General features: G+C 54.4%; 1 protein-coding gene across 1 annotated transcript; it reads left to right on the forward strand.

The window, feature by feature from the left end:
• The first annotated feature begins 4,836 nt into the window (after nucleotides 1-4,836).
• On the forward strand, nucleotides 4,837-8,108 carry RNF187 (ring finger protein 187). The gene is made up of 5 exons (XM_058682567.1): nucleotides 4,837-4,848; nucleotides 4,924-5,706; nucleotides 7,126-7,218; nucleotides 7,420-7,641; nucleotides 7,784-8,108. Exons 1-5 carry the CDS (start codon nucleotides 4,837-4,839, stop codon nucleotides 7,784-7,786), a joined length of 1,113 nt encoding a protein of 370 aa, XP_058538550.1. The 3' UTR covers nucleotides 7,787-8,108.
• The last annotated feature ends 364 nt before the right edge of the window (nucleotides 8,109-8,472 follow it).

Genomic DNA, 8,472 nt, shown 5'->3' on the forward strand with positions numbered 1-8,472 from the left:
GGGCAGTAGTTCCGGGGAGGGCGCATGCGCGGTCTGAGGGGCTCAGCGGGCATTTGAAAACTTCTACTCTGCTTCTGGGAGAAGTTGGTGGTTTTCGTCCTTTTCCTAACAGCTGGGAGGTACTGTTCCCTGCTCCCACCAGGCCCACCCCGCCAGCTGTAGCATGAGGGGCAATGACAGTTAACCACCTCCTATTGCTTTTGCGCCTGCCAAATGTGACATTTGCACAGTCAGGATTTTTTAAATTTTCATTTTATTTATCTTATTAAATTTTTTTTAATGTTTATTTTTGAGAGAGAGAGAGACAGAGTGCGAGCGAGGGAGCGACAGAGAGAGGAAGACACAGAATCCGAAGTAGGCTTCCGGCTCCGAGCTGTCAGCACAGAGCCCCACGTGGGGCTCAAACTCACTAACCTTGAGATCATGACCTGAGCTGAAGTCGGATGCTCAACCGACCGAGCCACCCAGGCGCTCCTTATTTTATTTTGAGAGAAAGGGAGCGAGAGCATGAGCAGGGGAGGAGCAGAGAGAGAGTGAGACACAGAATCCTTAGCAGGCTCCAGGCTCTTAACTGTCAGCACAGAGCCCAACGCAGGACTCGAACCCACTGACCAAGTGATCTGAGCCAAAGAAGTTCAATCTTCAACTGACTGAGTCACCCAGGCGCTCCAGACTTTCTTTTAAAGCAAACTCTAGGGGCGCCTGGGTGGCTCAGTCGGTTAGGTCGCCAACTTCGGCTCAGGTCATGATCTCGTGGTCTGTGGGTTTGAGCCCCGCATCGGGCTCTGTGCTGACAGCTCAGAGTCTGGAGCCTGTTTCGGATTATGTGTCTCCCTCTCTCTGACCCTCCCCCATTCATGCTCTGTCTCTCTCTGTCTCAAAAATAAATAAACGTTAAAAAAATTAATAAAAAATAAAAAAAAAACCCAAAACACTCATGTCACTTAAAAAAAAAAAAAAAAAGCAAACTCTATAGTGAACGTGTATCTTGAATTCACGACCCTGAGATCAAGAGTTGCACACTCTAACGACTGATCCAGCCAGGCGCGGGCCCGAGTCTGCTTTTTTTTTTTTTTTTAATTTTAATGTTTATTTATTTTTGAGAGAAAGAGACAAGAGTGTGAGCAGGGGAGGGGCAGAGAGAGAGGGAGACATAGACTCCGAAGCAGACTCCAGGCTCTGAGCTCTCAGCACAGAGCCTGACATGGGGCTCGAACTCATGAGCAGTAAGATCATGACCTGAGCTGAAGTTGGACCCTTCACTGAGCCACCTAGATGCCCCTATTTTTAAAACATTTTTTAAAATACTTGCTTTTAGACAGAGAGGGTGGGGAGGGGCAGAGAGAGAGAGAGAGAGAGAGAGAGAGAGAGAAAATCCTAAGCAGACCCTACGCCTGATGCAGGGCTTAGTTTCATGACTCTGGGACCTAAGTGGAAATCAAGAGTGGGGTGCTCAACCCCCTGAGGCCCCCCAGGACTCCTTCCCCCCCAATCATCTCTTCTTAAACACCTGGTGTCTTCAATCATTTCCCCAGGTGTATAGCTGACCACATGGTTACCGTCCCTCTGGACAGCCTGGTTTATGAGAACAGAACTTAACGTAGGGTGACCCCAAATGCTATAAAACAGATCAAATACACAAGGCAGACGTAGAGTAACTATTTCCTGTAATGAAAAGTGTAGGGGAGGAAAAACCTTTTTCCTTTACCCTTCTTTGGTTCATTGGCTGGGGCCCCGAGAATTAGACTGACAAGAGAAAAACAGAGTAAGGAAAGAAAAAGTTTATTAATGTCTATGGGGCACAGCACTTACAGGAGAGGGACGATGGGACAGTGTGATTGGAACCTCTGATCTATAGCCATTCCTTCGGAAGCACCAGTGACACCTGCACTTGGAACTGGCATCTGGATTTGGGAGCAGTCTTGTAGGACTGAGCCCTTCACCTGTGGGGCCTGCCCCTGTCCGTGGGTAGAACTGAGTTAAAATTGCACAGCACCCAGCTGATGTCACAGAGAATTACTTGATGTTGGGGAAAAGCCCGCATTGGAATTTGGAGCAGATCTAGGGGGTTATGAAACAATGTTTGTGATTTCTCATTACCCCAAGTCTCTCATGCACACATTTTCAAATGGATAGCTACTACGATTCGCTCATTCTGTTATTGGAACTTGGAGGTTTTTGTTTTTTTCCTCAAGTAGGGATGGACAAACATTTCTCCAAAGCAAACCAAATCAGGAAAGGCTTTATTTCCATTTTGGGCTATTTTAATAGAACGTATTTTTTAAAAAAGGAATTCCAATGTTAAGAAAAATTTGAAGGTGCTTACTACATATTACTACACTGTCTCACAGAAGCAATATTTGCAAAATGAGGGTTTTGGGGGGGTCTGCTAACTTAGTAGTGAAAAAAGTCTTATGTTCCTATTTCCTTTTTAAAAAAAAATTTATTTATTTATTTATTTATTTATTTATTTATTTATTTATTTAATTTTGAGAGAGAGCTTGAGCAGAGAGAAAAGGAGAGAGAGAATCCCAAGCAGGTCAGTGCTGTCAGTGCAGAGCCTGACTCAGGGGCTGGAACTCATGACCCGTGAGATCATGACCTGAGTTGAAATCAAGAGTCAGACGTTTAACCAACCTAGCCTTCCAGGTGTACCTGTTCCTATTTCTTAATAACTGGTCAGAGTGGTGTATTCCCCCCCACCCCCACATCTACTCAGCAATGCTGACTGTGTGAACTGACAAATCCCAGGGGGGTAGGGCAGTATTTCTCCACTGTATTTTTCTGTACTAAATTTTATGAACCCTGTATTATTTGTGGCTGAAAACTTCCTGGCTTGGCTACTTACCTTTATTGTTCTTGATTATTGTTCCACTTCATCGTGGAGTTTGCTCAATTTCTTTGTCTCTCTCTTCCTTCCGTTCTTTTTTTCCTTCCTTCCTTCCTTCCTTCCTTCCTTCCTTCCTTCCTTCCTTCCTTCCTTCCTTCCTTCCTTCCTTCCTTCTCTCTCTTTTCTCTCCATTAAGTTCTTAATTTACCCAACAAATCAGGTATGCTAGGCTTGAAGTCCTCTTTTGATGATTACTCCACAGAACTAACCGGCATTTACTTCCCACTGCCCATTTACCGTATTCTCAAGTCTGTGACATGTTTTTACAAACATACAAAAATGAAAACCAATGTAATTTGGAAGACTTTGCACTCATATGGAATAACAGACTAATTTTTTAACATTTAAAAGTAATGTTAAAATTAACAATACAAGAAACAACAGGTGTTGGTGAGGATTTGGAGAAAGGGGAACCCTCTTGCATTGTTGGTGGGAATGCAAACTGGTGCAGCCACTCTGGAGAACAGTATGGAGGTTCCTCAAAGAGTTTAAAAATAGAACTACCCTTCGACACAGCAATTACACTAGGAATTTATCCAAAGGATACAAAGTACAGATTCAAAGGGTACATGCTCCCCCATGTTTAAAGCAGCATTGTCAGCAATGGTAAAATTATGGAAATAGCTCAAGTGTCCAACCAGAGATGAATGGTTGAAGAAAGTGTGGTATGTTGTATACATAAACAGACACATACATACTTATGCATACAATGGGATATTACTCAGCCACAAAAAAGAATGAAACCTAGCCATTAGCAACAACATGAATGGAGGTAGAATATATTATGCTGAATGGAACACGACAGAGAAAAACAAATGTCATTATTTCACTCATATGTGGAATTTAAGAAAAAAAAACAACAGATGAACATATGGGAAAGGGGTTTGTTGAAAAATAACCCACAAGAGATTCTTAAATACAGAGAACAAACTGAGGGTTGGTGGAGGGAGGTGGGTGGGAGATGGGTTAAATGGATGATGGGTATTAAGGAGGGCACTTGGGGTAAGCAGTGGATGTTGTATGTAAGTGGTGAATCACTAAATTCTACTCCTGAAACCAAAATTGCACTGTATATTAACTAAAATTTAGATAAATTAAAAGAACAAAAATTATGTAGTGGTAAATTACAGTAACTTTTTTTTTTTTTTAAACTGCACGCTTGGTTGTTTTTAATACAACAAAACAGATTGCTCCTCCTCTCAATTCCCGACCCCCCCCCCCCCCCCCCCCCCCGCGCCAGTCCTAAAGAAATTCTAACAAATGTCCTGGGGCCTGTAGCTCTGGGTCATCTGGGATCTCTTTGGTCTGAATCTGTGAAAATTCCTGGCTCTGGATTCCTCCAGGCCACGGGATGCCCAGGAGAATGGACCACAGGCTCTGCGGGAGGGTTCACACGGAGCGGTGCATGCCCAGCGGCTGCACGGCTGCACAGGGAAAGGGCCCACACGGGGCGGCGTGTGCCCAGATCTTTCACGGGGAAAGGGCCCACGCGGGGCCGGGCGTGCAGAGGGATTGCATGGCGGAAGGTCCGCACGTGGCGGTTGCACGAGGAAAGGGCACACGCGGGGCGATGCGTGTAGAGCGGTTGCTTGGGGGTAGGTCAGCGCGTGGCGGTTGCACGAGGAAAGGGCCCACGCGGGACGGTGCTTGCCCAGCGGCTGCACAGGGAAAGGACCCACCCGACAAGGCGCGTGCAGGGCGGCTGCATGCGGCAGGGTCCGCGCGTGGCAGTTGCACGAGGAAAAGGCCCACGCAGGACCGCGCGTGCCCAGCCGTTACAGGAGGGGAGGGCCCCACCGAGGCTGTTTTCCAGCCCCGCCCCAACAGCGCTGGGGCGGGGTGCTCGCCGCCCAGGTCCTGGCAGCTTACAAAAAAAAATTTAGAAATTAGTTTTCATATACTAATATGACACCTCTCCCTCTTGTTTACGAGTAACTTAAGGGGAAATGACCATCCTTGTAAGACTTCAGGGTGCGAGGACGTGGGCCGGCCGACGGACGGGAGAGTGAGGCGCACCGCTGCCAGGACCTTAGAGGGGTGGAGTACATCGCTGCCAGGACCCGGGGGGGGGCCGCGCGCACCGCTGCCTGGACCTTCCCGGGGAGAGCGTTGCTGCCGGGACTCCGAAGGAGGAGGAGCGCGCACCCCTGCCAGGACTTTGTAACGGGAGCACGGCTGCCAGGATCCCAAGGAGTGAAGCACACCTCTGCCAGGACCCTGCGTGGAGCGCACCGCTGCCAGGACCCTGCGTGGGGCGCCCCGCTGTCCCCGCCCCGCGCGTCCCAGTCGCCATCCTGGTCCACGTCCTAGGCTCTCCGGCCGTGTTCTCCATCCCCGTCCCCGGTCTCTGCCGCGTCTCGGGCCGGCCTCGCCCGCACTTCCTGGTCACCGTCCCTCCGCCCGCGCCCTTCCCGAGGGCCTCCGCCGCCGCCGCCCTGGCGCTGCCCGCCGAGGCCGCCTGCGCCCTGTGCCAGCGCGCGCCGCGAGAGCCGGTGCGCGCCGACTGCGGCCACCGCTTCTGCCGGGCGTGCGTGGTGCGCTTCTGGGCCGAGGAGGACGGGCCCTTCCCGTGCCCCGAGTGCGCCGACGACTGCTGGCAGCGCGCCGTGGAGCCCGGCCGCCCGCCGCTCAGCCGCCGGCTGCTGGCGCTCGAGGAGGCGGCTGCTGCGCCCGCGCGAGACGGCCCGGCCTCCGAAGCGGCGCTGCAGCTGCTGTGCCGCGCCGACGGGGGCCCGCTGTGCGCCGCCTGCCGCATGGCCGCGGGGCCCGAGCCGCCAGAGTGGGAGCCGCGCTGGAGGAAGGCGCTGCGCGGCAAGGTGCGCGCGGGCGGCGATCTGTGCGCGTCCCGTCCCCGGCCTGCGTCCCCCACCCCCGCCTCCCCGGGCTGCTCTGACTTCCCCTCCCCAGCCGTCTGTCCTACACCCTCAGCAGGTGTTCTGTTTCCCAGCCTGAACCCCGGCTCCCCGCCCCCACACCTCGGCCGGTGTCGGATCCCCCCCCCCCCCCCCCCCCTTGCTTGGTGTCCTGTTCCCCATCCGTGCTTTCTGGCCTTGGACAGTGCAGTCTCCATCCTCCGAGCGGGGCCCAGTCCTCCAGTCATCCCCGGTCCCCAACCCTCTGACGGTACCCTGTCCTGTTTCCAATCCGGATTCCTTATTCTGAAGTGTGCTCGGTTACCCCTCATTTGCCGGACGGTGCCCTCTCCCCCTTCCTTCTCTCCTGGACGGTGCCTTCTCCCCTTATCCCCCAGCCCTGTAAGGCGGCTGTGCCCGCCCCATCCCTGGCCCGTATTCTTTTTTCCCCACCTCCGACACTCTTCTCCGAGCTAGGATTCAGACAGTTCCGCCCCTCCCTGCACCGTACTGAAGACAGTGTCCATCTGCTGACCCCACCCCCGTATTTCACCTACCGCACCTCATTCCCCTCCTCCAGGCGTGACGTCACCCTGTGGCAGTGTCCCCTGCTCCCCCCGAGGTTCTGTCTAGTGGACCAGGCAGTCGGCCTGGGCTGTCACCTGCTGTGGTCCAGTGCGGCCCCGCCCCCCACCTTTACCTGGACCATTTTCATACTGGCGCTCCATGACCCCCACCCACTTGGTTCTGAAACCTTGGCTGTGCCGTGGACCATTGCGTGGGGCACCTGACCCTGGAGAGAAACCTGCCATTGGAGAGTCTGGGTGCAGGTGGGCCCAGGGGACCACCTCCCCTCCCCCCCGAAGAGCTGGGGGCAGTGCTATTTCCGAGAGTAAAGATGGATCCTTTCTTGGTGCTGAGACAGGGTGGTCCGTGCCCACCTGAGAGGAGGGAGGAGAGAGCATGGCAGCAAATTATCAGGGGTGGGTCCTGGGGTTCATGTGAGCCCCGGGCGGTGGCACTGGTGGGTGGTGGCTAGGGGCTGCACTGCCGCTAGCAGGTGGACAGGAGCTGGGCTCTGCTTCTGCTGGGGAACCCTAGGTCTAGGTCAGCGCACTCTTGAAAAGCTGTGCTCCATCCCTCCCATCGGTGACGGTAACACTGGGCCCCCTGCACCCCCCAAGGGGTGGCCTTATGTCTGGTTACCTGGTTATATTCTTGGCAGACTCTTTCCTATCAGAGTTCTTTCTGGGGAGAGCTTAGAGGGGTTGTTGAGACCCCCTCTGGTCCCTGCAGTCTGTTTTTGCTGAGTCTGCCCCCGGACCAGGTGAGGGGGACCTTGGACCTCTGACTGCACCCATCAGTAACCATGTGTCTTTCCAGGAGAACAAGGGTTCTGTGGAGATCATGCGGAAAGACCTGAATGACGCCCGGGACCTGCATGGTCAGGCTGAGTCTGCTGCTGCCGTTTGGAAGGCAAGTGTCCTCCAGCCTGGGGTCTGCCCAGGGAGAGGGTGTGGGTGTGAGCCCTGACCCTATTTGGCAGGGATGCAGCGGAGTGATGCTGGCTGTGCAGCCAGCCCTTCTCCCCAGGTGGGCAGAAGTGAGGCGGGAGGCCCCAGGGTTAGCCCTGGGACACAGGTGTCCCTCCCTGCCGTCCACCTGCCTGCCCTGCAGGGACACGTGATGGACCGCAGGAAGAAGGCCCTGACCGACTACAAGAAGCTTCGGGCCTTCTTTGCCGAGGAGGAGGAGCGTTTCCTGCAGGAGGCGGATAAAGAGGAGGGGTCCGCAGAGGACGAGGACATAGACCCGGCCGAGCGCTTTGGGTCACTGCTGCAGGCTGTCTCGGAGCTGGAGAGGAGGCACCGCAACCTGGGGCTCAGCATGCTGCTTCAGGTGGGCCCCCGCATTGTGTCCGGGCCCCAGAGGAGGGTGCCAAGGCCCTGTGGGGTTGGGGGCAGGCATCAGCAGGTGGCTGGGGCGCCTCTGGCCTGGGTGTTTTCACAGCAGCTTCCTCTCCCTCCACACCCTCCTGCAGTGATGTCCTGCCCTCTGCTGGCTCCAGACGGTAACAGCTCCATCCACCCTGGCCTGTCGCCCAGCAGCTCCTCCATCACCTCCTCCTGGACCTGCAATGACCTTCACCCATGAGGGTCTGCACCGAGGTGCACACACAGGATGCATACCACGGGTGGCCACCTTGGGTGGGCCAAGACTGCCCCTAGTAGTGTCCCTGTTCCCTTTCCCTGTGGGTATTCGTGGTCCCCAGGCTGTAACCGTTTTACCGTAGAGACCTGTAGCTACTGGTGGGTACTGTTGACCCCAATGTATCACGACTCTTCATAAAGTTCTTGTCGCTGTCACTGAGTCTCATTTGCCTGGGGTCTCCGTGGCCCACAGCGGTTGCCAGGCAGCCCAGATTGTGCAGGCCTGGCACTCACCCCATTTAAATTCCACCCATGATGGGGCCGCTCTGTTGGACATACAGACCAGACCCCTGCACATGTGTGGGGCATCCAGTTAGGGTGCAGGGAAGAGAAGGCTCACGGCACCTGGAGGGGAGGGCGGGCAGGCAGGTCAACTGTTTGTGGCTAGAGCTCCCTACAGGATGTGTCCTGGGGCAGAGGACCAGTGTGGGTGCAGGTCACCCCCAGGCCTGCACGTGGATGCCATGTTCCCTCTCGCTCTGCCTCTGGCTCCCTTTGCTTCAGGTTTTCTCCAACAGAC

Source organism: Neofelis nebulosa, chromosome 1 (genome assembly GCF_028018385.1).
Source record: "Neofelis nebulosa isolate mNeoNeb1 chromosome 1, mNeoNeb1.pri, whole genome shotgun sequence".
Taxonomy (NCBI): Eukaryota; Metazoa; Chordata; class Mammalia; order Carnivora; family Felidae; genus Neofelis; species Neofelis nebulosa.